The sequence below is a fragment of the Sitophilus oryzae genome, unplaced genomic scaffold, assembly GCF_002938485.1.
Source record: "Sitophilus oryzae breed Bouriz unplaced genomic scaffold, Soryzae_2.0 scaffold_808_pilon_pilon, whole genome shotgun sequence".
Taxonomy (NCBI): domain Eukaryota; kingdom Metazoa; phylum Arthropoda; class Insecta; order Coleoptera; family Curculionidae; genus Sitophilus; species Sitophilus oryzae.
This window is the reverse complement of record NW_022147426.1, coordinates 1,849,333-1,876,368: the sequence shown is the minus strand read 5'-3', so window position 1 is coordinate 1,876,368 and position 27,036 is coordinate 1,849,333. Positions and strand designations below refer to the sequence as shown.

Genomic DNA, 27,036 nt, shown 5'->3' with positions numbered 1-27,036 from the left:
GACACAACGTTGTCCCGACGTCCAAATGCTGCTTGGGTTGTTACTTGTGTTTCGTGTTTTTTAAAATTAAGTGGAGGAAAACTCGAGGGAATATTAAGTGTGACCCCAGACCATAGTTTACAGTTAATATTCGGTGTACAGAGACCGCCAGAGACACACTTTGCCAGAGACTATGGCCAGAGAGTTGTATTAGCCACAAATAAAGTTGTATACCATCTCGTATATGGTACCAAAAACTGGAGTTTCTGTAAAATAACATCACACGATAGGTAAATAATACATTTTAGTACTGCAGAAAAAAATAAGATTATAGTTAATTAACCAAGATTAGATTTCTTCAGTTTTATACAGTTTTTTTCACAATATTTTGAAGTAATCACTTGTCACTCAAAATTTAAATATATTAATTATGCGTTCCAATTGTACCAACTTATTTCTTTGTAAAATAAAATAAACTACTTTGAAATTAAAATGAGGGACACATCTATCACTGTCAAGGATTTTGTCGTTGGACAGACTATAGTATATACTTAATATCGTCTTGGTTAAGCTAACCATCAATAGTCATTATTCCCCCTTTCCCTATTACCTACCTTAATTCTTAATTTCCTACCTTAATTCTTAAGACACAAGCTCCGAATTTTACTTTTGTAAAGCTTTTAACAACAAACTATTGATATTATTTCTTAAAAAGTTACGGCAATATTAAAATATATTAAAAAAAATAGTTGTAATAAATTGTAACAAAAACATGCGGTACTTACATTGGTACTAAGCTGTGATGTAAGCGTGTGGACTTTTTCCTGAGCCTCCCCTAGTTCTCTTCTCAGTTTCCTGATCTCGTGAGCCTGTTTCTCTTCTGCTGAAGAATATAAACTTGAAGCGGTAGAAACCAAACTTATTGATGATCCGTGAACTATAACAAAGACGAGTTTATTGGCAAATTAAAATCGATGTTTTCCATACATATTTATTTAACAATATACCAGGTGTTTCTGAAAAGTAGCTCGCCCCCTATAAGTTATTTTCCATCAAATAAAGCAAAAAAAATACCGAGGGTGCCATTTAAAAATTAGAGGTCGAAGACATTTCTGGTGAAACAGGAAGTACCCGAAAACAATTGCATACGTCAATCAATCCTAATTTATGTTATATATTAGATATTTACCATACAAGTGAATCAACAGTTGGTAGTTAACAGTTGAGAGATATCGAGGTAGTTGAGAGATACAAGAAGAGGATAGAGGCCGTAGGCATTCGAAGATCAATGGGAATTTCAAGACAACAACAAATAAGAAATAATACCATAAAACAACAAATGGGTATAGAAGGTACGATAACACAGGATATACAGGGTGTTTCAAAACAAATGCGAAAAACTTCAGGGGGTGATTCCTTGTTCAAAATAAAGGGTAGTTTGCTTCATAAACGTTGGGTCAAAAGTCAACCATTAGGGAGATATCGCGGTACAAAGATGGCGGAAAAATAATGTTCTTATTTTTTATCTTGAAAACGAAAAGAGATAGACTAATGAAATTTTATGGAAGAATTACTGTTATGAAAACATACTTTCTGGGAATTTTTTCACTTTTTTAAAATGAGTGGAAGGGGTTGAAATAAACTACCCCTATCATTCTTGTTAACGAAATTTAAAGAAAAATCTTATCAAACACATGCAAAAAAATTAATTTGGATAGTTTAGTTTGTTTAGAAACTTTTTTATCTCTTGTATTTTTTTTTATAAAACTCACCGATTTAAAATTAAAAAATAAAATGTAAAGCATTACATGTCAGGACTAAAAATATTTTTAGATTAAGAATCTAGTGATAATAATGATAATAATAGTAATCTAGATAATAACGTATTGCAGTAGGGTAATGTCAAATAAAACAATATTAGAAACATCCTAAAAAGTGACAGCGGCCGACTAGATTTTTTCCTAAAAAAATTACAGCTGCCAACTAGATTCTTTATCTAAAAATGTTTTTTGTCCTGACATGTAATGCTTTACATTTTATTTTTTAATTTCAAATCGGTGAGTTTTATCAAAAAAACACAAGAGATAAAAAAGTTTCTAAATAAACTAATTATAATTATTTTTTTTGCATGTGTTTGATAAGATTTTTCTTTAAATTTCATTAACAGGAATGATAGGGGTAGTTTATTTCAACCTTCCACTCATTTTAAAAAAGTGAAAAAATTACCAGAAAGTGTGTTTTCATAACAGTAATGCTTCCGTAAAATGTCATTAGTCTATCTCTTTTCGTTTTCAAGATAAAAAATAAAAACATCATTTTTCCGCCATCTTTGTATCGCGATATCGCCCTAATGGTTGACTTTTGACCCAATGTTTATAAAGCAAACTACCCTTTATTTTGAACAAGGAATCACCCCCTGAAGTTTTTCGCATTTGTTTTGAAACACCCTGTAGAGAGAAGGCAGCTGATCTGGTACGGACATGATAGGACATAAGAAAACAGGGAAGACCGAAACTGGAATGGCAAAAAAGCGTACACAAAGCGATGAGTGAAAGAAACCTGTCAACAGAGGATTGTACGAATAGAACAGGCTGGAAATTGGGTATCGGACAACGTAGAAAAACGTTCTAAACCGACTAATATATAGTATATTATATAACAAGTAACCACACAAGTATCTTAATCGAGTTAACTCGCGTGTATTGTACAATATTTTATCTACGTCTAACTATAAAAACGCATAATTAATTTTAAAAATTATTGTACTTAACTATAAACCTATCCTAAAAATCAATTACCTTAATACCTTTGTTCAAATAATACCATATAAAAATATTTTACAAATAAAAGAGTCTGGAAATGTGCATTTTATGGATTTTAGTTAGGGACCCCAAAACCTATAAACCTGCAAAGTTTCAAAACTTCCTGACTGAAGCAGGCCCCTTTTTTGATCCCCAATGACTGAACTAAAAGCAGAACTGAAGAACGTGGAACACTCCATCCGTAACCTTGAATGGGAATACTAAAACGGTCTAAGACACTCGAAGAAATTTCTCAGGACTTCCAACAGAGAAAATCAAATATTTTGATTTAACTAAGAGCACATTCGCAATGTCACGGGGTTTTTAACAGCTAATAAACAACGGCGAATGCAGATTGTGTGGGCAATAAAGCTCAACCAAAATCACAATGAATTGGCACAGTGCTCGAAATAGACAATTTTTGTGATGCGAATTACTAAATACTCACGTTCGTCATTCTTCGGTATGCTGTGTCGTGGAGTTCCGGAATGAGTCGGACTGAGCGGAAACGTCCGAGCGTTTCCGGGGGCGGGACTAGTGGGCTGCGACCAATGGGAAAGACTTCCGATCGGTAGGCAATAGTAAGGTTCTGTTTCCGGTTCGGTATTCCTATGTAACATCGAAGGGTACAATTTTTCCGATTTGGTCGATCTGAAAATAATGTAATAATAAACCTTTGTCTTTTGCAGGAACTTAAAAGTAATGAGTTTGAAGACTGTATATTCAGTGTGTATTAAAAATTGTTGTTCAAAATATATAGCTCAGTTAGTTGAAACACATCGTAATTGAAACACATACAAATGATCGAAAAAAAAAACAGTATCAAACAGGGCTAGGGAATGACAACCCATTGACATTTGACATAAAACTTTAGTCAAAAATTAACACTAATTATAGAAAGATTAAAAAAGAATAAAACGTATTTAGACATGCATAGATTCATTTCCAAAAAAAAATATTTTATTTCAAACGTCACAGAAGTATTAATTTTTGCGACGTGATTGACAATATAAAAAATTCATTTTAACGCCTCAGCCTGAGGGTCCAGCCACACTATCCTAAAAACGGCGTATCGGCGTAACGGCGTAATGACCTTGAATAGATTTCCAGTAATTCTATTGGCTGAAACATTCATCTGTCAGAAATTTTATCTGTCAAATTCATCTGTCAAATATTTCAGCCAATAGAATTACTGGAAATCGATTCAAGGTCGTTACGCCGTTACGCCGATACGCCGTTTTTAGGATAGTGTGGCTGCACCCTGAAAGTACGAAAATATATTGTTAAACTGACATAAAGTGTCAAATTCAACGAGCGTAACCATAGATTCTCGATATATAATTACATACAAGCTGTGATACAAGGTATTACTTTTAAATCTTTTTATATTATTTGGTACGTTTGAAATTGTTCAAAAAATTATTTGTGACGTTTGAAAAATAAAATAGCATGTTCTATTCGGAGTAAAAATTACTTTTTGTGGCTCGTCTGTATGTCAAACGCACAGCCTTTCCACATACAGTGTCATTTTTATTCCTAATTAAACAATATACTATTTACTCGAATTTTAAACTAGGTACACCATTTAAAAATGTTTACTCAATAAAAAAAATAAACTACAAATGTGTTAAGGTCAACTGGCAGTAAGTGCCATTAAAAAATGAAGATCACGCCAAAATACTTGATCTCGCCAAAATTATCATCGATTTTAATTCCCTAACCGTGTTTGAGGTCGTTTTTTTTTTCTCGATCGTATTGTATCTTAATAATACTACATATTTAACTACAATGTATTAATACACTCTAAATATGGTGCTGATATAGTTGAAAACAAAATGTGACGTTCGTGTAGCGTACTGTGAATGAAATATACACACGTGACGAAAGCCTGAAAAAGCAGACCAAACTCACAAAGGATACACAGGTTCGTACGTGTCCAAAGCCTTTGTAGGAACGCCAGTACATAAGCCTGTCATGTTCAAACAACAGTGAAATTTACTATCTATCCATACTGTTAAATCCATATATTTTCCACTTCAGTTTATGGTTATATATGAGCTTATAGTGGCTTACATACATAAACTAAAATAGAATTTTGCTATTATTCTGTTTTGATAATTAAGGGAATCTGATAAATACTTCGTTTGCCTTTTACTACAAAAAATTACTGGATAAAAGGCTGAGTATTTGGTTACTGAAATAAAAAGTTTTTTTATCTACCATAAATGCGAAATATTATGTAAACTTATAAAGTGAGCGCCATCGATTGCCATTTTTAAGCCAACTCCGTTTTTTTCAATCAAAAAGTATTTTAAATTTTGATTATTCTACTGTCATTGTCTAATGGAGTGTCTTAGTTAGGCAACGCAATATACAGTACACTGTAGGCCTTATAAGCATACTAACAGGCCGGAATATGTTACATAAAAAATGCATTTTTAGTAAATCGAACGGTTATTTGAACATGAGAATATACCAAAAGCACACAATACGTTTTTTTTGTTACGATTCTACCTTGGAAATGTCCTGTCTCGTAGATAGCTGCTCGTAAAAATAAAGTTTTTGGATTTTTTTGATCAATTTGATTTAACTTTTCTCAAATTCTCTCTAATAAATACTGTACGAACGAAAAAAACGGCGTCAAAGACGCCTGGGAAATGATAATGAATGAAAATTTTAGTGAGGTCAATCTCTAGACGTCATTTTACTAAATATTGACATAAAACTTGTCAAAATTTAACACTAATTATATAACGATTAAAGGATAAATAGTTTTCATCAGACACTTCTTAAGGCAACCAAATAAATGACGCTTGGAGCTTGACCTCACCAAAATTATCATCGATTTATCATTCTCTAGCTGTCCTTGACGCCGTTTTTTTTTTTGATATAATATGGTATTTTAAGTATCAATCTGTAAAACCACTTTTTGTATACTGATGTTAATGTTTCTAATAGAATTTCAGATATTACAGAGTGGATGATGACATCCGTCATCATCAGATATTACAGATTTATATCAGATATTACAGAGTGGATGTCATAAGTATTTACTTGAGAAAACTTGAAAAACGAACAATTCTTCAACTCCAACTTTGCAGGAAAATAACATAGCTGTGTAACATGTCTTAATAAAGCTAAGTTGTTTATTTTTTTACCTTATGCTATTGCTTCTGCTTAATCTGGAAGGTGAATCTCTCAGAAGGCGGGTGTGTGTAAGGCTACTTCTGTGACCTGGAAGACTGGTAAGACTCTCCATACTGTCCGTCTCGGACAGCCTTGGGGCTACTGAATACGTATTGCTAAAATAATATTGTATTAAATATAGGAAAGCGTTCTTTTAATATGGGAAACTATAATTTATCATATTATGTCTTTTAAAATTTATAATGGATGTATTGAGAAAGAAAATTCTGATATAGGTATATAAACCTTCAAAGACCCAAGTAGCATTTTCACGACTTGCGACCACATGTTTACTAAACACAACGTTGGATTAGCTACAAAAAATAGTTAGCTCCCTACCTAGGGTATTAAAATAAATTTAAACGTTTTTATAACGTTGTGCCGACGTTGGACTAGTACTACAGCAAAGTAGAAGCTTCTGCGACGTCGAATAAACGTTGTCTTGTAACCTTTTTTGCTGAAGTGATCTTTAGGTGATTCGGACAACGTAGTTACATCGTTGGACAATATTGAGTTTTCCGACGTCAGTTTCAGGACCTATTCCAACGTTATGCAAACATCGTCTGTTTTACTAATTCCAACGTAGTTTAGATTTCCTTATTCTTACGTTGGTAGGACGTCGAGTCACTACCTTTTTGCAACTGTATTGAACCATAACCTTAAATCTTAAATTTTCACTTCATTGTTCTGTTCAGTCAGACAGTTCAGTGCTGTTTTTGTTTTTATAAAAAAAAACTTAATTAAAATGGGACATAAGAAAGGTACATATAAAACTAAATTTAAATATACATCGACATATATTACCGATAGTTTATCCACTCCCTCGTTTATTTAGATTATAGAGGGCGGCACAAGCTAGACTCTAGGATGACTAAATTAGGCAATCTTGCGACTAGTATACTACCTGTTAAGGCCGAACTGCGACTTTATTAGTCCAGTATGCGACTACTCGAACTACTCCATCTTAATCTCCAAAACAACAAAGTGAAAGCCGCCATGTTGTTAAATAAGAAAATGTTTCGTTCCTAAAATAGCAATTCCTGCTTTTTGAATACATTAACTTGAAATATTTGACCCTAAAAAACACGCGGAAACACTTTTTTCGACTGCGAATAAATTATTCTCATTTTACTAAAAAAGAAATTCAAGAAAATTTTTAAAACTTCTTTAATTTTAAGGCCCATTAGTATTTTTCAAAGTAGAAACAATACATTTATCAATAAAGTTGTTTGCGTTGAACTTTTTTGCCAACGTCGGTATCCAACGTCGTTTCGACCCAAAAATTATTCTCCAAACTAGTGCAGACTAGGGTTGGCACGAGGTTGTGCCGACGTTGCGCCCCGACGTTTGGTCGCGTGAAACAACGTTGTCCCGACGTCCAAATGCTGCTTGGGTATGTAAATGTTGTATAAACCCAGCATATCAAAAAGACCAAAAAGACCAAATTATCACTTAAAAAATGTGTAATTTCTAACTTTCAAGAAACCTTGAATTCAAGAAATCTTGCAAGACTCTTGAAATTTTTTGCATATTAAAGTCTTGCCTTGTCTTGAAATTCAAGACAAGAAATTTTGAAAGTCTTGTCTTGAATTTCTTGCAAGAGTCTTGGTCTTGCAAGACTTTTTCAAGACTCTTGTGCAACACTAGTTTTAATGCAAAGTAAAAGAAAATAAAGGCCTTCTACTCTGGGTGCCAGCCCACTAAAAGATAGAAAGTAATGAAGAAGTAAGGGTCTATCTCCTCAACATTATCTCCACAATATCTCCTCAATAGATACCGCAGTATATTGAAGCTATAAGAAATATTGGCGAATGTATATTCTGTGGGAAAAATAGGGAAACAAGTACCAGAACACCTCATCAGTGAGTGCGCCGAGACGACAATCATTTGTGCCATAATCTTTGGTAAATTCCCTGAGTGATATTGGAGATAAAGAACTCAGGTACTGTTTTGTAAAAAATATATCTAGAATAGAATGTAAATTACCTATGTCGTAGCCATGGAGCGTATGGACTGCAATTCTCTATAGCCTGAGTATCGCTCAAGGATCCGTCGCTAGCCTTCGGCCTCATCTGTCTCATGACCAGGCCGTATTCCTGGTGAACGCCACCTTTCGGCAAACTTTGCGAACCCATCATCAGCCGTTCTCTGACAGATTGCGACAGTTGATTAGCGGTGTTGCCGGTTAGCGAGTACGATTTGAACTGTGGTGGGGACGGTTCTAAAAATATAATAATTATAAAATAATGATAAGGAACCACACACTGGCGCAGTCGGTAGGATAATTTCGAACTGATGCTTATTTCATCTAACTACAAGAATTTTATGAGTTCGTAAAAGTCAGTCTTTTTGTTCATCTTGTTTTTAAAGAAGATACTTCTTGCAACAATCTTAGTATCCCAAGTAGTGACTGAATTTGGAACTCTTCAGCTGACGAAGATTTTCAAGCAAATATCATATACAGGGTTGTTCACCACATACGACAGGAAGTATTGTAGCTAAACCATTACATTTTTACGGAGTTAAGTTTTGTGTTCGTTGAAGGACTATTAGAGCTACAATTTAAAAATAATTTTACAAGATACAGAGTGTCCCAAATAAGTAAAAAATATTATAGTTGTATTTTTTTAAATGGAAAAACCTGTATATTATTGCATTTTTAGATTCTACGATTGAAATAAAGGTAAATTTGATTAAGGTTTATCACCTTTAAACCTTACCGATTTTGAAATATTTTCAATTTTGTGAAATTGCATTAAAAATTTAGGCTTCATTTCTCCAAGGTTATCAAAGTTTTTAATACTAAATATTTACTGAAGTTTATTTATTGATCAGTTATTGTGTTGCAATAATCAAAATAATACTACCTCATACAGAGTGTCTAAAAATTTATTTTAAATAATTTCTAGCTTTAAACGGCAATAACATGTTTAATTTAAATAGAACACCCTGTATATTTTAGGAGAATCAGAGGTACAATTTAATTGTCTATCAAATTGTATTATACCATTTTTCACCTATCCCTTCAAGTTTTCGTAGAAAATGCATTTTCTTATAATTTAGACCTCATTTATCAATATACCCATAGAATATTGACATTTTACATTGTTTTTAAAGCAACAAATGTACAAAATGTACAGGTGCTAAACACAATAATATTACGTCTATTACATTTATGTAGAAAAAGAAATTTATTTAAATCTTTATAAAAAAGTATACCATTAATTATGTCCGCCCAAATATTAATTAATTACATACTTAATCGTGTTAGTTAATAAATTATTCTAAATAAATGTGGATTTGATTCAGAAATCAATATAATAATGAGTTATAAAAATGAACGTCTCTGTTGTTATAAATAAGCATTCATCAAAAATTGAAAGAAAATTTTTAAGGTGTTACTTTTTACCACAATACACATACAAAACTAAGTTTTTTAGTATTTGGAGCAATTATTATTAATCAATGCAAACAGTCAATTAATGTAGTTTGAATACTGGAATCATATTAATTTTGGTCCTCTTTAACAATTATTTAAACAGTTTTTTTTTAATTTTTTTAATGAAATAAACGAACTATATCTACAACATTAGTACAGTACTCTTTAAAAATTTGTTACATCTTTAAAAATAATCTAAAATGTCAATATTCCATGGGTATATTGATAGATGAGGTCGAAATTATAAGAAAATGCTTTTTCTACAAAAACTTGAAGAGATAGATAAAAAATGGTGTAATACAATTTGATAGACAATTAAATTTTGCATCTGATTCTCATAAAACATACAGCAAGTTCCATTTAAATTAAACAAGTTATTGCCGTTTAAAGCTAGTAATTATTTAAAATAATTTTTTAGATACTCTGTATAAAACAGTAAATAAAAACTTAAATACGCCTACAGAAATGAAGCATTAAAATTATTACTGTATTTTGACAAAAACCTAAATATTTCAGAAACGGTAAGATTAAAATGCAGTAAATCTTAATCAAATTTACCTTTATTTTAATCGTAGAAACTAAAAATGTAATAATATACAGGGTGTTCCGTTTAAAAAAATACAGCTTTGATATTTTTATTTATTTGGGACACTCTGTATCTTTGTAGCTCTAATAGTCTTTCAACGAACTCAAAACTTAAAATTTGCAAAAATCTAATCGTTTAGCTACAATACTCCATGTCGTATGTGGTGAACGACCCTGTATAATTAAGTAAAGAAAAAATATATTTATTCTTACTATGTGATTGTTGCAAATCGCTGGAGCAAGTCTGGGTACCTCCAGAAACTTTCACTTTCGTTCGGGGTACTGCCGACACAGCTGCAGTTTTCCCGTTGTGGTTCTGAATTACTAAAAAAGAACAAAATAAAAATAGGACAGCATTGTTTTACCATGTGTAATAGTAAAATAACTAATGAATTAAAATAGAGTTCGAACGAATGAATGGTTTTGTATTTTTATTTTTTATGTGGTTTACCTTGCATGGGTGGGCCAGTGCCATTTGTGGTGCCGGTACCGTTGGTCGATCCATTTCTCTTGACGTATCTAAAATAAAAAAAGCGAAAATTCAAAGGTTTCCAAGGACAATATGCACCACCTGGTATATAATAATAATTGTATAAAGTTACTAAATCAAAATGATAAAATATATGAAATATTTACAAAGTATTCTAATAAAGTCTACTCTGTAGACTAACTATACTGTTTTTTTTCTCAGGTAAGATTTCGACAGACGATGACAGTATTATGACGATGACGATGATTCGTATTATTACGTGTGTTTTGTGTCTTTTGAAGTCAAGTGGAGGATAAATCGAGTGAAAATTAACTGTAGACCCAGAGCACAGTTTATGGTTAATATTCGCTGCCCAGGCAGAAAGTCTTGTCTTATACACCAATGAAGTTGCCATCGATAAAGTTTATATACCATTTCGTCGTAGATAAGTGCATCTCGTATATGGTAGAAGGATCAAACAAAACACATACTAAAAACTGGAGTAGCTGTAAAATATCGACATCACACGATAGGTAAATAATGGATTTTAGTACTGCAGAAAAATAATGTCAAAAGGTACTGGTTTAAAAAAATTAAGATTAAAGTTAATTAATCAACCTTTAAGGTATAAAATTTGGTAGGTGTTATTATTAATAAAATAGTTTGTTCTACCTATGTTGTTTTTTTTATTCCTGTGGAATATTACAAATTTGTATTTGTACATAAGTTATATTGATAAATATAATCATAAATGCGGGTAGTTTCATAAAGCTTGAAAGTAAATAATAGTTCTTTTTTATATTTTTTTGGTATGTAGTGTCTTGTTCTTGTTTGTTTTGTATTAACACATACCGTTTTTATTAAATAAAATAACTCGATTACATTTTTTCAGTTTTATACAGTTTTTTTCACAATATTTTGAAGTAATCACTTGTCATCTTGTCAATCAAATTTTAAATATTTCCTGCTCTGCGTTCCAGTTGTACCAACTTATTTCTTTGTAAATAAAATAAACTACTTTGAAATTAAAATGACAGACACATCTATCACTGTCAAGGATCTTCTCGTTGGACAGACTATATAATAAATGTATTTTAATATCTATAATTAGCGTATAAAATAAATAACCCAATGACAATTCCTAATAAAAAATTCAGACCAAACTGTGATAAACGACAGAAACAGGGGCCTAACTTTTTAAACTACAAGTTTATTGCAGGCTATGGAACACGCAAACTTAATAATTTATCGTAGGAAACGACTTTTGTAATAGAATTGGCTCAAGTAGGTCTATAATTTAATGAAATATAACCCAGATATAATACATACCTTACATGCGATATTTAAAGTGACTTTATTAAGAAATTCAACCAATACAATCCTCACGACCATAATATATTATCACTTTTTTCTATAAGTCAGTAGTCAAAATAAATCAATTTTTGAATTTTAATTTCACTTGATTTCATGTAATTCGAAATTTAAAAAAAACACCTAGGTAACTCACGTGAAATTATATCAATTCAGTAATTATTTACAGTTATTTACTTATTTACAAACAACGCGAAGCTATAAAATAATACCTTGACGTTTAATCTATTTATTTCGAACGTCAGATTTTTCCAAAGCCTACTACCATGACTTTATCGAGGCGTCGCGCGTCGCGCAGTGATGCAGAAGTTCCCAATAGCGGCAAAAAATCAAAATATCAGAAGTATTTTTTTCTTAATTATAATTTCACTCGTATACTTTCTAATAGTCCATATTTTCCGAACCGTGAAGATTTTTGAATAAAAACGGGTCCATTATTAATCCCTGATAAGAAATGTTCGAGCTTATAAGATTATTAGCTGTTTAAGGTTGGTGATAAATTAGCTAAAAACGGATGGTACTCTGAGAAAGTACAATATTTTCAACTGTTTTCCCTCATGGTAAATCTAGTTTTAATGTCCCTGGTACCATAAAAAAAATTGAATAAAGACCTTGATGTAATTAAGAACTCCTTAATCTAAAATAACATTTTAGGTAAGCTAATACAAAATGCTTTAAATTACTCCAAAAAAATATGATGTAGCATGTAACAATAATTATTAGCCGTTTTTCTTCATAACTACGAAATTTCATCACCAACATTAACCCACAAATATCCTTTAGGTTGAATAACTCTCCCGAAAACCATGATTTAGTTTCCAAAAATAAATTACGTATGACAGTATATTACTGGGTGTTTCTTTAGTGCTGTAAAATGTTGATTGGTTGAATTTTTTATCCGCAGGCTCTACGGTTAATATGTATTCGTAGTGGGACACCCGGTATATTAATTAGTCTATCTTTTATACATTTATATGACTTTTAGCTCCTTATGTAAATATATAAACTAAAACAAAATAAATTTAACTGAATATTGAATGTTGTAATAGATGTACTATATTTCAAATTAGTTTGTGTTCTCCAAAAAGATAAACTACATTTTAACCATTTTCTTTGACCTAAATTACGGAAGATACGTTATGGAATATACCAATAAATTTTGTCTTGCAGTAGCAAATTGGGTCATTACATCAATAGATAAACAAGCACGAGAAATAGATTTAAAAGTTTGAAAACCTACAATCTGGAAGTTTTTCGTGCTCCTTCCTGATGTATTGTTAAAAGAAAAGTGGTGTAATTATAAACTAGTTTTAAAGTACGCTACTAGAAAAAGTTCAGTTAAAAGGGAAACAAACGATTGTTAGAAACTACGATTTTCGTTTGGAAGTTTAAAGCAAAATAAAAGAGAGGAATGAAGGTAATTGGATAAATTGTATTGTTCTTTTCTACAGTATGGTCATCGGATTGTCTTTACAAGAGGAAAAACTTTTATTATTGATATTTTGAGAAAAATGCATTTTTCATAAAAATTTTTGCTTGTTCTAAAATGGTTAATCTAGTTTATACTTTTCCTAATTTCCATACCGTTTTAGAGAAAATAAAAAAAATATATAACTCTTTTTCTCAAACTGTCAATATCAAGTGCCATGTTTTTCCTCTTGTAAAGACAATCCGGGCACATACTGCATAAACAATAAATAAAAACGTATAATTTGATTTCTGAAAATTCGACTTTTTAAGTAGAGAAAGATACGTCAAAATATTTTTCAATACCGTTTGATAGAGAGTTATCCCGTGGTCTAAAAGGAATTTTTAAGAATGTCAATTATAAACTTGTGTATAGTGCTTATATATAATAATAAATTACAACAATTATTAGGTATTCCAAAGGATAAAACACCTCCACTGGAAAGGTCGGGTATTTATGAAATTTCTGGTAAAGATTGTAATCAGAAATATGTTGGGCAAACTAGAAGATCAATATTAACTATATAGATTTAAAGAACATTTAGCTCAGATAAGATATGGTAGACCGGATAAATCTTGCGTTGCCGAACATATTGTTGATAAAGAACATTGTATAGATCTTAATAACTTAAAATTAATTAAACATGTCTCAAATTACGGGCAATTAGATGCATATGAAAGCATCAGAATTAATAAATGTAAAGATAGTATGAACAGAGACAACGGTCCAATTCCTTCAAGTTCTTGGTTCCTACTGCTCTAGTGGCGGAAATCTAACTGTTACGCTCGGTGGGCTGTGACTCGGTTGGCTAGATCTTGACACGCCCACTCGGTGCCCACTGAGCGAGTATATAAACGCTCAAATTTCAAATTGTAGTTTAGTTTATAATCATCTGCTGATGATGCTAACATGGCGAAACGCGCGTCCAGTGTAAAAATAAAAGTGTTTTGGTGTATTATGGTGATTTAGTGCTTTATTTTGTTGGCCACAGACCTAAAACAATCCTCTTATAAAAAGGATTGTATTAGAATCGTTTATAAATCCAAGTTTTGCCAATATCATTGATAATAAAAACCAGCTTCCTTACCCGAAACTTTGCGGTACGCCTCTGACTCCCTTACTGCTGCTGGACTTCTCCTTCCCGTGGGGACTTCCCCTGCGTTCCCTCCTGTTGGACGTGGGACTACCCGGTGCAGGAGGGGGAGGACTACCCACTCCAGGCGAATCTCCATACCTCTTCCAGTGGTGACCATTCGAACTCGAGTGTTTGGAATCGGAACCTGCAATTCATGTTAACGTATATTTGTTGATATGTTGACGATAATTTAATATCTTGATTCAAAAATTGACTCCATCAAATTTACGATTGAGAGAAAACCTCTGTCTGTCGTTTCTAAATGTTCTTGTTAGTCGAAATGGGGGGTCTATTGACATTACTGTGTACAGAAAACCGGTACATATTCATGCAGTAACTAAGCATCAATTAATGCGGAATTAAATAATACAGGGTGTCCCAGAAATAAGTGCAAATATTTTAACTGGTAGTATAGTTCAACCCCAGAAACACGCCTATGAGGTTTTTTTTGCGAAAAAAAAATGTTGAAAATTTAAAATTTTTCTTGACATTTTCCGGGAAATTTGAAAAAACTTTTTAGTGCCACTTGTTTATTCACCTGAGATTTCTCTACGGTGTATCTAAACCTTGCAGTGTTGCAACCTCCTATGTTATCCACATTCTACATAGTTCTACATTTATAAATTCATAGAAAAATTTCTACTCAGAAATTAGGAATGTTAAATTTTATCAGTGCTCATTATTAATAATTATTATAGAAAAAAACACATTAATTATTTTTAGTACTTACCCTTTCAATGAAAACTTAACAAAAACCACCGAAAATTAACTAAAACATTACGTTTATGACGTTTACGAAAATGATTCATCATATTATTCACAGCCAGGTCACAAAAAAAGAAATTCCTAAAATGTTTATCGTAATTTAGAATTCAATATTTGTTTTCTTTCATGTTTCTCTGTTTTATTTGAACCACTGATTTACAAAACACCTTGAAAAGCGCACATTACTTTGAATACCGTCTCTTATCGCCACTTTACGAACTACTTTCAATCTAAGACATGTTTCACTCAACAGTTTTAAATACGTATTTTGTTTTTTCGCTATTTTTTCGATGTATTTTGACAGCCCAACCGTCGCGCGTCGGCCAAGAGTGCCACGTGTGAACTGGTCCTTTGAGCCGCGCCGTCGTGGCAGGCTTGCGTCAGACGACGATGTTAAGCAACGTTGCCGTAGTTACAACAATTTCAAATTCAAGACATTCGAAGCAATCAAATTTGTATTAAATTTTAAAAATAAAACAGATAAACATGAAAGGAAACAAATAAAACGAAAATGAATTGATTATTCGTCGGGCTGTTTTCGATATATTGAATTCTGAATTACGATAAACATTTTAGAAATTCCTTTTTTGTGACCTTATCAATAATCAATTCATTTGTGTTTTGTTTGTTTCCTTTCATGTTTTTCTGTTTTATTTTTAAAATTTAATAAGAATTTGATTGCTTCGAGTGTCTTGAATTTGAAATTGTTGAAACTACGGCAACCTCGCATGACGCAAGCTCGACACGCCGGCGCGACAAAGAAGCAGTGAGCAGTTATCAACCAGTGATGCGTAGCTGTCTTGGCCGATGGTTGGGCCGTTGACGGAATTGTCGAAATGCATCGAAAAAATAGCGAAAAAGCAAAATACGTATTTAAAATTGTTGAGTGAAACATGTATTTTCTTAGATTGAAAGTAGTTCGTAAAGTGGCGGTAAGAGACAATAATTCTCAACATTTATTCATTCAGAAAGATATTCAAAGTAATGTGTAATGTGTGCTTTTCAAGGTGTTTTGTAAATCAGTGGTTCAAATTATGATGAAGCCTATATGAAAATAATGTGTTAAGTTAAAAATGGGGACTGTTATTTTAGCAGTTTTTATAATAGCACGTACAAGTAAAGCAGCACAATGAAGTGTATTTTAGTTAAGTGTGTATCGAAAAAAGAGAACTGTCGCAGTTACATCGATCTGTCATAAGTATCTTTTTTAATGTTGGGTAAGTTTTTTAATTTAACTTTTGAACATTTAACTTTTAATTTATTTTATGTAATAATATCACAATCTTAAATGTAATGCATCTCTGCAAACTCCTCAGGTGTTGTGATTTTATGACTTACTTGTAAACATATACTTTCTTGTCCATGGCAACACAGTGCGTCGAATTAACTGAAATCCGGGCTTGATCCGGGTAATTGGATGTAGTTGGCAATATCTGCCGGCGGTTCTCAAAATGTTGCGATTATTTTTTTAAATTTTCAAAGTTAAATAACTCGGTTATTTTCAATTTATTTTAAAAATGGTAAAGAGAAAATATGTTTATTTTGACCAGATCTACCACCCTTTAAAATATCTGCACTCATTTCTGGGACACCCTGTATAAAAACGAATTTGTTTCAGAATGGTTACTCTGAGAAATCCCTGGATAAAATTGTTACTTCTTGTTTGTAAATTACCTAAAAAATTGTTTGTATTAAATTACTAAAAATACTATTAATTTAAAGATTTTCTATGTAGAAACGCACTTAGTAAAAATCTATTAAAAAATGCAAAACTAAGACCAAGACTAACAACTAATAACATAAGATAATTACAGAGTTAGAATGAAAGAATGTTTTTAGAAAATTTTCTACTCTATATCTAAAAAGTTAAGATGTTTAGGACATATTATATTCAAAAGAAGTTTTTTTTCTTAAAGTAGGCCCAATAATCACCCCCTTAAATAATAGCAGGCCATTAAAGAACACCCTATATAATTTATAGACAAAAAACAATATTTATTAGTATGAAATGTAGTTAAATACCTTGAGGAATGCCTCCATTCCTCTGCGATTTACTCGATCCCCGGGGTGCTGGAGGGGGAGGGGGCGAGTCACGTGATGACCCACCCCTTCGAGTCGATTGTTCTGTCAACACGGTGAGGCCGGGCCTGTAACAAACAAATAAAACTATAATTAAAATATTCTAATAAAAATTGTCGATTATTGAAATAACTCATAAATACTAAGGATCATCAGAATCCTTCCTTCTATCAGGAAAAAACAGAATGTCCACTGGAGAAACAGACAAGGCCTTTATCCAAGGACCTGGATTCTCTAAAACCGCAAATGAACTGTTAGTGCTTAGTAGGAATAAAGTGCGGATTATAACAGGCCTTTTGACAGGACATATGGCTGTCAAGTGCTACTTGTAACAAGGAAGTCGTTTTTGCAGACTCGCGATAAGATCCTGAAACCGCGGAGCACATAATATGTCAATACGAGGCTCTGGATCGCAGCGACATTTTCTATTTGGGAAATTAATGCTGGAATCTGAGGAACTATGCTCCCATCCTATCAAGGATCTGCACAGGATACAGATACTGGCTGCAGACATAGAAACGAGACAAACGCAATAGGACTTAGAGGTCGCAGTGTTCCCGGAAATTAAATATCAATTTTTGACACGACAATCCCTTTCGAATAAATGACATAAAAAGGGTTGGCTCAACAGAGATTTTCGTTGATAATATTTAAACAAAACTATCTATTTTATTATAATTTATTTAAGACTTTTCCCCGATAAAGATAAATCACGTCCAAGCAAACAAAAACGTATAGAAATAATAATTTTATTCAAAAGAGCCGTCTATTTCGCCAACAGAACGTGACGTATCAACGACGACCCAAGCTCTGTTGACTCAGTGCTCTATTTGGACAGAGGGTAAAATCTAGAGGGTAAGACGGTGGCAGCAAAAAATAAAGCGTGCGTGAGTCAACAAGTTCAAGGGTAACTGAATAAGGGGGTCAGTTAGGTCGATGTATAGATAATTACGAGATATTGTAGCCGGAGTTTTTAGGTTGGTTTGATGGATATACGTAATAAATTACAAACGGTGAGTTTCATAAGTGTGTGCACTAAAGTTCGTCCAAAACAGAGACATATCAACATTTGAACGAGAAAAATATTTAACCTTTCCCAACTACCTACTCTATTTTTGACAAGAGGCAGTTATACAAGATAGGAGTCTTAAATAACTAAATATTTTAGGGGTAGTATATTTCAACCACAGAAATACGTTTTTTTGTTGATTTTATGGAAAGTACTGTTCATTAAAATGTTGTATCCTATGTTATAGGGCTCGTTTCTCTCTACAATTTCCTGTTTCACAATGTACCGTTTGTGTCGGGGAAGGGATCATAGTTTCATAGTTGTCGATTTTCGAAAGAAATCAGTACATGTATATTATTTCGTACCTATATTTTTCATTTTATTGATTTTATGAAAAGCACTGTTCATTAAAATGTTGTATCCTATGTTATAGGGCTTGTTTCTCTCTATAATTTCCTGTTTCACAATGTACCGTTTGTGTCCGGGAAGGGTTCATAGATTCATAGTTGTCGATTTTCGAAAGAAAGCAGTACATGTTAATTCGTATATTTTTCATTTTATTGATTTTATGGAAAGCACTGTTCATTAAAATGTTGTATCCTATGTTATAGGGCTTGTTTTTCTCTACAATTTCCTGTCTCACAATGTACCGTTTGTGTCGGGGAAGGGTTCATAGTTTCATAGTTGTCGATTTTGGAAAGAAATCAGTACATGTATATTATTTCGTATATTTTTTATTTTATTGATTTTATGGAAAGCACTGTTCATTAAAATATTGTATCCTATGTAATAGGGCTTGTTTCTCTCTACAATTTCCTATCTCACAATGTACCGTTTGTGTCCAGGAAGGGTTCATAATTTCATAGTTGTATGTATTTCACCTTGTATAAATTCTTCCCTCCCATACAATCAATCCATATAATATCTTCACAATTTTAATCAAAACGTTTTCAAAATATACAGCAATCGCAAAACCTATTCTTCCTTAAAACCCACTATTTCCATCTTTACATCCCAAACCCCCCCAAATTCTCCATCTGAATATTCGCTAATGACCCTGGCGAGCGTTAAGCCAAATGGGACCCTCGACAAATTGCAAACCTTTTCAGTTTTAATGAGCCCAAAGCTACGTCATTTGACCCCCGCCCTCTACCCTGCACCCCTTTGCATTCCATTTATGGAGGGTGTGCCTTATGGCTGCGGTGAATTTAGTCATTTCGTTTTTTTTTAATTTTTTAAATAGTGCCCGTTTTGATAAGTCCTTTGTTTGACTTTTTTAACGAATACGATTGTTAGCAGAGGTAAAAGATGGAAGGAATGGGCTTGCGTCAGACGACGATGTTAAGCAACGTTGCCGTAGTTACAACAATTTCAAATTCAAGACATTCGAAGCAATCAAATTCGTATTAAATTTTAAAAATAAAACAGAGAAACATGAAAGGAAATAAACAAAACAAAAATGAATTGATTATTCGTCGGGCTGTTTTCGATGTATTGAATTCTAAATTAAGATAAACATTTTAGAAATTTCTTATTCAATTATTCAATTTATTGTTCAAATATATGTATTTTACAAATTGAATTTTTAAAATTAATGTTCAAATTTGGCGCGTGGGCGATAGGTCTTCAACAAGGATATATAGAGTAAAAGCACCGCGTTTGCAACAAAAATTGTTGTTTGCAACAAATTGATTTACTTATCCACTTGTGTGATATTATCCAAAGAGGACTCCGTATCACTGAGAGATGGTGTAGGACTGTCGGGCTGAGTATCAACTCAGACAAAACCGCGATAGTGCCATTCACCAGAAGGCGAAGTCTGAAAAACTTGAAAAGAATCCAACTAGATGGAAAGGAAATACTGCCAACACAGGAAGTTAAATACCTGGGAATAACCCTGGACAGTAAACTCCTGTGGAACAGGCATATTAAGAACACTACCAGCAAAGCCATAAAGGCTCTCATGATATGCAGAAGACTGGCGGGAAATAGATGGGGCTGCTCCCCTAACATTTTGCGCTGGATGTATACCATGATAGTAAGACCCATGATTACTTATGGAGCAGTTGCCTGGTACACAAAACTAGAGCAACGGACGGCAAGGCTAAACCTATGCAAAGTCCAGAGACTCAGACTCCAGAGACTCTGTGTTTGCATCACAGGAGCCATGAGAACCTGTCCAACAGCAGCAATGGAGGTTATTCTAGATCTAACACCACTGCACATTGTCATTGGTAGATTGCCAATGCGACAATGATTAGAATGGTCACTAACGGAATTAGTACTGGGAGAATTGTCAGATCAGGGGTTTGGAACACCCTCAAAAAGGAAATACCACTTCTGCAACTCCCAGTGGACGATATGCCAAGAACGTACAACTTTGACAAACATGTCAATGTAGTATTGAGCAATAAGAAGGATTGGAAGAGCGAAACGCTTGCCCAGCAGTTAAAAGACCATACAATAACTTGGTATACTGATGCTTCCAAAACCAATACGGGAACAGGGATCGGAGTGTTTGGGCCGAGAGCTAATTACTCCGGAACCAATGGGCACTTACCCTAGTATCCTACAGGCAGAAATCTACGCTATCGAGAGATGCGTACAACTTATCTTAGATAGGAACTATCGGAAACAAGAAATAGCCATCTTATCTAATAGTCAAGCAGCGTTAAAGGCGATCAACTCAGTATCAATCAATTCGAAATTGGTCAAAGAATGCATGCAATGCTAGAGAAGCTGAATAAATTAGGCAAAGAAAACAAAGTCCTCCTACACTGGGTGCCTGCTCACCAAGGGATAGAAGGCAATGAAAAAGCAAATAATCTAGCTAGAAAAGGAGCGAACACTCCACTAACTGGACCAGAACCGTTCTGCTTTCCAAGTGGTAACCAACTCAAGGCGGAACTCAAGAACTTGGAAGATTCCATCCGCAACCTGGAATGGAAATCTTGCAATGGTCTAGGAGACTCGAAGAAGTTTCTGAGGGCTTATGATCAAGAAAAATCACAGATCTTCCTGGGTCTGAGTAAGAACAATCTTCGGATTGTCACGGGGTTTTTAACAGGACACTGTCTCCTCAATGAACACCTCAGTAGATTGAAACTAAGAAGAAACGGCGAATGCAGATTCTGTGGGAAGATGGTGAAACACCAGTACACCTCATCACTGAGTGCGCCGAGACGACAACCATTCGTGCCATGAATTTTGGTACGACTGATATTGGAGATGGAGAACTACCCTCTATAAAACCGTCCCAGATACTGGCTTTTGTCAAAGCCCTGGGACTGTATGATGAGTTATGATTCAAGAAAGGGGGACACAATGGATCTGTAAGGTCGAAGTGATTAACCCCCCTCCCACTAATTCTAAATTCTAAATTCTATCCACGTAAGTATATATGATATAGGATCCAAATCCATAAATCCATCACCGAATAATTTAACAATAAAAATGAATATCATGTATGACAGTCAATTTAGAAACTTATGTTTCAATGAGCGATACCATTCCATGGATATAGTATACTTCTAAAATGTTAATATGTTCTCTATTACCGTGTTGAAGTAATTTGACCTAAGTGCACAAGTGGATACTATTCCAGACCCGTAATTTTAACCGCCTCGTAAAGCAGGAAAGGCACTAAAATCTTAACTGGGCTTGAAACATTAGTTTTGGTCCCTTTATTGCTGTGGCCATAGAAACTTAACTGCTTGTGAAGACAGAAAAAAATGGAATAGGTTTTACACTCTTCAATGTTCCGCAGTAACTGGAAATTCTTAAAATAGAACACGCACTGTTAGGTTTTCTTTAACACCCTTAACAATATAATAAATGCTAATGAGCTTTATTTAAGTGTGTCTTGAATATACAGCAAGAATACTCAATTTGTCGTACACAAAATAAAGTATTTTGGTATATTTATGTAACTTTCTATTGTGAGACCAAATGTTCGATCTAAAACTGTATTATTTACTGGTTGCTACATTAAGAGAATATCTAATGTGCTTTTAATATCATAAACACCACAAATGCTGTACATATTTAATTTTGTATACAAGCAAAATCAATTTCCAGGCCGTTCAAGTCATGTATATTTTATGAAAATTGATTCCATCGCATGTTGGAAATATCTGGAAACTTTACACTCTATCGAACATCATTCGGAACTGAATTGGAATTCAGTTGGGTAGAAATGTTTTTTTTATCGCTTTGAATTTTCAAGTGACGTATACCGGGTGTTTCTTAAAAGTGGCTCACCCCTATAACTTTATTTTTTCAGATAAAAAATGAAATTTGATTTGTTAGTATATGATATAAATTAGGATTGATTGACGTATTCAGTTTTTTTTCGGTCACTTCCTGTCTCACCAGAAATGACTACAAACTTTTGATTTTTAAATGGCACCCTGGGTATTTTATTACTTTATTCGATAGAATATGACAATCTAAACAGAATGACATATCATAAATCCAACTTTTAACATTTTCGCTTAAAAAAAACGCATTTTAAATTTCAATCTAGAGAGTCATGGCTGTGTTAAAAACACTAATTTTAATCAAGGAGCCTTGAAAAAATATACGAGGCATGTTTTTTAAGTAAGTACCGTTTTGCGATTCCGCCGCCGCAGCGCTACGGTCGGCGTTCCGCGCATGCGCGCTGGTTACCTACATCTCTTGTCTATGCACAGACGCCAGTACAGTCTGATTCTTCATTGTATACGTTGTTTATTGAGTGTTTAAGATGCCTCCGACAATCGTGAGCCCCGCCGATTGTGAAGTACGGGCTGTCATACGATTTCTTAGTGCTAAAGGCGTAAAACCGATCGATATTCATCGTGAGACCTGTGAAGTTTACGGACAAAACATTATGAGTGATGGAATGGTAAGGAAATGGGTGGGAGCATTTAAAGATGGCCGCACAAATGTGCATGATGAAGAACGGAGTGGGCGTCCTTCGGTCGTTAATGAAGATTTGGTGCAGAAAGTGGACGAAAAGGTGAAAGAAAACAGACGCTTTACAATTTCATCATTGTGCGACTACTTTCCTCAATGTTCTCGTAGTGTTTTGTATCGCATTCTGACCGAGAACTTGAATTACCGGAAATTGTGTTCACGTTGGGTTCCGAAAATGTTGACGGATTTGCACAAAACCCAACGTTTAGGCAGTGCATTGACTTTCCTTGAGCAGTACCACAATGAAGGTGAAGATTTTTTAGACAAAATTGTTACTGGTGACGAAACATGGGTGGCCTACGTCACACCAGAATCGAAACAACAGTCCATGGAATGGCGACATTCATCATCACCCAAAACAGTGAAGTTTAAGCAAACAATTTCTGCCCGGAAAATCATGTGCACAGTTTTATGGGACAGAAAAGGAGTATTGCTAGTGGAGTTTCTGCCTCGTAATGAGACAATCAATGCAGCATCTTATTGTGAGACATTGAACAATCTGCGCCGTGCAATCCAAAACAAAACACGTGGCAAGTTGAGTAAGTGTATTATTTTGCTGCATGACAATGCCCGTCCACATGTGGCTAATCGGACCAAAGATCTCATCAAATCTTTTAAATGGGAAACTCTAGATCATCCTCCATACAGCCCTGATCTGGCGCCCAGTGACTACCATTTATTCCTGCACTTGAAGAAACTTTCAAGACGATAACGAAGTCAAAACAGTTGTGATACAGTGGTTAACCAGTCAGGCGGCAGAATTTTATGAGGAGGGTATTGAAAAACTGGTGCCACGTTATGACAAGTGCCTCAATATTCACGGAAATTATGTAGAAAAGTAGATTAAGGTACAGGCTTTCATGTAAAAATAAAATTATTGCGATATCTTTGCACGTTTTTTTTTAATTCCAAAACGGTACTTACTTAAAAAACATGCCTCGTATATGATCGTCTAATGTTTTTAGCGTTTTGTCCTGGGCGGTTAAAAGATGCACAAATCGTATTTTTAATCATATTTCAATTTTTTTAAATGGAACAAGGGTGGCTCATTAGCATATTTGGAAAAAGAATTTTTTTTCAAATAATTTGGTACCACACACTTGGTATTTCGAGGCAAATTGTTTTTATGAACCAGATGGTACAATTTCGATATGCGAAAATGTCAAAAGTTCATTCTATTCAGAGTGTCGTTTTCTATCGAATAAAGTAGAAATATATCGAGAGTGCCATTTAAAAACCAAAAGTTGTAGTCATTTCCAGTGAAACAGGAAGTGACCAAAATCAGCTGAATACGTCAATTAGTCCTAATTTATGTCACATACTAAAATCTCGTTTTTTTTATCTGAAAGAATAAAAAGTATACTACTATTAAGTTCATAATTTTTTTATAAATTAAGATTTTTTAAAAAGGCAAAAATTAGCGAACACTTTAAAAAGAACAGCTATCGCTTCTCGAAGGGACATGGAATACAATCTAGTCGATTAAAGGATTCGATTTCTAATTGGCTATCAGCTAATAAAGGCTCCCCGCATCGGAATAGAGACACTTTGAGGAAATCGCTCTTCCGAGTCGTTTCCTCGTATTATTTTTGTAAACGTTAAAAGCTTACTACGATCGAATTTTATAATGTAAATATAGACAAGAAGTACAAAATGAAAACCTAAGATATTAAATCTTATAAATTAAAAGCTGCATAATGGACAAGGTCTTTATGACATTGAAATCATATTTATTTATGTGTTTACATTTATTTGTATTCATACTACTTTTACTACATATTTATTTACTATACAGGGTAAGTCTCAAATAAGTGCAAACATTTTTAGAGCTGCTAGATCTTGGTAAAGGAAATATATTTTCTCTTTGTTGTATTTCAAAATAGCCGAATTATTTCTACTTTCAAAATTAAAAAGATATTTTCTGCTTAACTTTTGAAAACCACTGTTTTCTTTTTTCGTTTTTTTTCATTCCCCTAAATTTAATCTTCTAACTAAAAATTTAAACATACATATTTAAAAAAAAATTAACGCAAAAACATCCCATAGACGTATCTCTGGGGTCAAAATATAGCACATACCACTTCTAAAAATTATTTCAGACTCACCCTGTAGAGTTTATACAGGGTGAGTCTTAAATTAGTGCAAATATTTTCAGTGCTTGTAGATCTCGATAAAAAAATTCTTTCTCTTTACCGATTTTCAAATAAATATTTTTCTGTGTCTTTTCTGGGTTTTCTTTATTGTAAATTTAATCTACTACCTATACCGGGTGCGTCTCAAAAGCGGCTCACCCCTATAATATTTTTATTTTTTCAGATAAAAAAAACGAGATTTGGTATGTTAGTCTATGACATAAAATTAGGATTGATTAACGTATTCAATTGTTTTAGGTCACTTCCTGTTTCACCGGAAATAACTACAACTTTTATTCGATAGAAAATCTCACTCTGAATCGAATGACATATCATATGTCAACTTTTGACATATTCGCTGAAAAACAAATTGTATTGTAAATTTCAATCTAGAGTGCCATGGCTGTGTTAAAAACACTAATTTTTAATCAAGAAGCCTTGGAGAAATAGATTTGATCGTCTAATGTTTTACTGTCTTATCCTGGCCGGTTAAAAAATGCTCAAATCGTATTTTTAATCATATCTCAATTTTTTCAAATGGAGGGTGGCTCATTAGCATATTTGGAAAAAGCATTTTTTTACGAATAATTTGGTACCACACACTCGGTATTTCTAATCAAATTGTGATTATGAACCGCATGTTACAATTTCAAATAAACCATATGCAAAAATGTCAAAAGTTGACATATGATACGTCATTCTATTCAGAGTGTCATTTTCTATCAAACAAAGTAAAAAAATACCGAGGGTGCCATTTAAAAATCAAAAGTTGTAGTCATTTCCGGGGAAACCGGAAGTGACCGAAAACAGTTGAATATGTCAATCAATCCTAATTTATGTCATATACTAACATACCAAATATCCTTGTTTTATCTAAAAAAAAATAAAAAAAGTTATAGGGGTGAGCCACTTTTGAGACGCACCCGGTATTGCAATATTATGAAGATATTAAGTTTTTTAATTTAAAATTTAAAAAATTCAAATTTCTTTTTCAAAAAACTTTAAATTTAAATTTTCAATTTTTTTTTTCGCGAAAAAACCCTCATTGTTGTATTTCTGGTATCGAAATACGTATACTTACTACACAATATTTGCACTTGTTTAAGACTCACCCTGTATAATAAAAGGTTTGCTTCAATATACGCGGTTATTTAGTTTGTACGACTTTATATTTTATTAATAAAAAATATCTATGTTCTGGATATACTATAATTAGAAACATGTAATTAATAGCATTATTAATACAGATCGTTTATGAGAGAAACAAACACTATTTTAAACGAATTTTCTACAACTCTGAAGCAACTTTTCAACTCCAAACAAATAAGAAAACAAAAATCTTACTTTGTTTCCCTTCAGTATAATCCCTTATCGACATTAACCTTCCTCCACTCTCCACCATAGCGACTTCTTCTCCCACTGACACCATCTAAATTAACCCGAACACCCACCACGACTTTCCTCATTATAAACTTTGTTTATCCGCAGTCAGCCACGCAAAAAACAACGAAAAGCGACACTACATTCTGTTTTTTTAGCCAGCGCGATTTCAGTTAAGGGCAAAACTTACGTCTGTGTTGTCGTCCGGCGACGGCAAGGGTAGGGAATCGATGGTTGTGCGCGTGTGCAGTGGGGAGGTGGTTGCCCATAACATCTGATAGG

General features: G+C 33.4%; 1 protein-coding gene across 3 annotated transcripts in view; it reads right to left on the bottom strand.

The window, feature by feature from the left end:
• The window catches only part of LOC115888857 (protein sickie), a 388,604-nt gene that overhangs the window by 86,374 nt on the left and 275,194 nt on the right, over nt 1-27,036 (bottom strand). For 2 of the 3 annotated variants that reach the window (XM_030908721.1, XM_030908723.1), the window contains 9 exons: nt 17,221-17,345; nt 14,386-14,578; nt 10,442-10,509; nt 10,204-10,314; nt 7,953-8,187; nt 5,939-6,082; nt 5,295-5,321; nt 3,229-3,431; nt 765-916 (listed from right to left, as the gene is read on the bottom strand). In XM_030908721.1, the coding sequence (XP_030764581.1) occupies nt 765-916; nt 3,229-3,431; nt 5,295-5,321; nt 5,939-6,082; nt 7,953-8,187; nt 10,204-10,314; nt 10,442-10,509; nt 14,386-14,578; nt 17,221-17,345 (1,258 nt within the window). The remainder of the gene's footprint in view (nt 1-764; nt 917-3,228; nt 3,432-5,294; nt 5,322-5,938; nt 6,083-7,952; nt 8,188-10,203; nt 10,315-10,441; nt 10,510-14,385; nt 14,579-17,220; nt 17,346-27,036) is intronic. The other variant, XM_030908722.1, reaches the window with a different exon arrangement.